Source organism: Microtus ochrogaster, linkage group LG8 (assembly GCF_000317375.1).
Source record: "Microtus ochrogaster isolate Prairie Vole_2 linkage group LG8, MicOch1.0, whole genome shotgun sequence".
Taxonomy (NCBI): Eukaryota; Metazoa; Chordata; class Mammalia; order Rodentia; family Cricetidae; genus Microtus; species Microtus ochrogaster.
The window spans coordinates 13,915,930-13,917,111 of record NC_022033.1 but is presented as its reverse complement, the minus strand read 5'-3'; the positions used below and the strand labels follow the sequence as shown (position 1 = coordinate 13,917,111).

The 1,182-nt window shown below is 45.6% G+C and overlaps 1 protein-coding gene across 1 annotated transcript in view; it reads right to left on the bottom strand.

The window, feature by feature from the left end:
* Wfdc8 (WAP four-disulfide core domain 8) overlaps positions 1-1,182 on the bottom strand; it is an 8,413-nt gene that overhangs the window by 4,078 nt on the left and 3,153 nt on the right. Inside the window, exon 4 of the mRNA XM_013352072.1 lies at positions 328-495. Coding sequence (XP_013207526.1) covers positions 328-495 — 168 coding nt within the window. The remainder of the gene's footprint in view (positions 1-327; positions 496-1,182) is intronic.

The following is a 1,182-nucleotide window of genomic DNA, read 5'->3' as shown; positions in this document are numbered from 1 at the left end:
GTGATTGGGGAGAAGGGGCAGCCCACAGGAACACTTCAAGACGTGGCCTGGCTTCCGGAGGCCTCCTATCTACTGACTTGCCCTCATTTCCAGCCTCACAATTCTGACGTCATCTGTTTCTGGTCATGACAACTCCATCGTGTAAATTCTGTTGACGTCTTCATTTTATATCTCAGCCAAAACTCACGAAGGCCTCTTACAGCAAGCAAAAGATCCTTGGTTTGGATCTAAGGCAAATTAGCCTCACATCCTGATGCTCTATAGCTAGACTGGTATAATGTTAGTAGTTAAGCGAGGACCTCAGGTTACTAGGGACATGGCTCTTACCAATTAACATGCAGGCATTCTTGCAGTCCATCTTGCTGAGGAAGTTGTTGGAATTCCCATGACATCCACTGTATGTAAAAGGTCTGCAATAATGCTTCTCAGAGTCAAAATACCAGCGAGTCTGATAGTCATGGCAGTCCCCTGCGTCTGAGGGTAACATGCAGGGTTCTGAGGCGAGGAAGAAAGCAAGAGTGTAAAGCACGGGCATGAAAAGACAAGGTCAGGCTCCAGCCACAAGCCCTCATCATAATCCCTAGTATTACTGCTCTGCTCATAGAAAAAGTCGGTGAAAAAAAGATGTAGGTGGATGAAGGAGGTGGGCTCGGCCAGTTAGGGCATTTGCCTGGTACCAGCCCTGATGACCTAAGTTGATCTCCAGGGAGGAACCGACTCGCAGACGTTGTCTGCTGATTTCCACAAACATGACATTGCAGCCTCCCCCAAAATAAAAATAAGCAAATGTAGCAGTAACAGTTTTTCTTTTAATCCCACCCCAACTTCATTTTGTGTATATGTGTGTTCTGCTTTCTGGTATGGTTAGGTACCATGTGTGCAGTAGCCTCTGAGGCCAGAAGAGGGCCTCCTGGGATTGAACATTGCTTGCTCTGCAAGCACAGCGAGAGCTTTCAACTAAACGTTCTTTTTATAAGACATAGGCATGGTTCCTAGCACCCACATGGGGCTCACAATTGTTTATTACTCCAGTTCCAGGGGATATATACATATTAGAGTATTACTCAGCAGTAAAAAACAAGGACTTCTTGAATTTTGCATACAAATGGATGGAAATAGAAAACACTGTCCTGAGTGAGGTAAGCCAGACCCAAAAAGAGGAACATGGGATGTACTCACTCA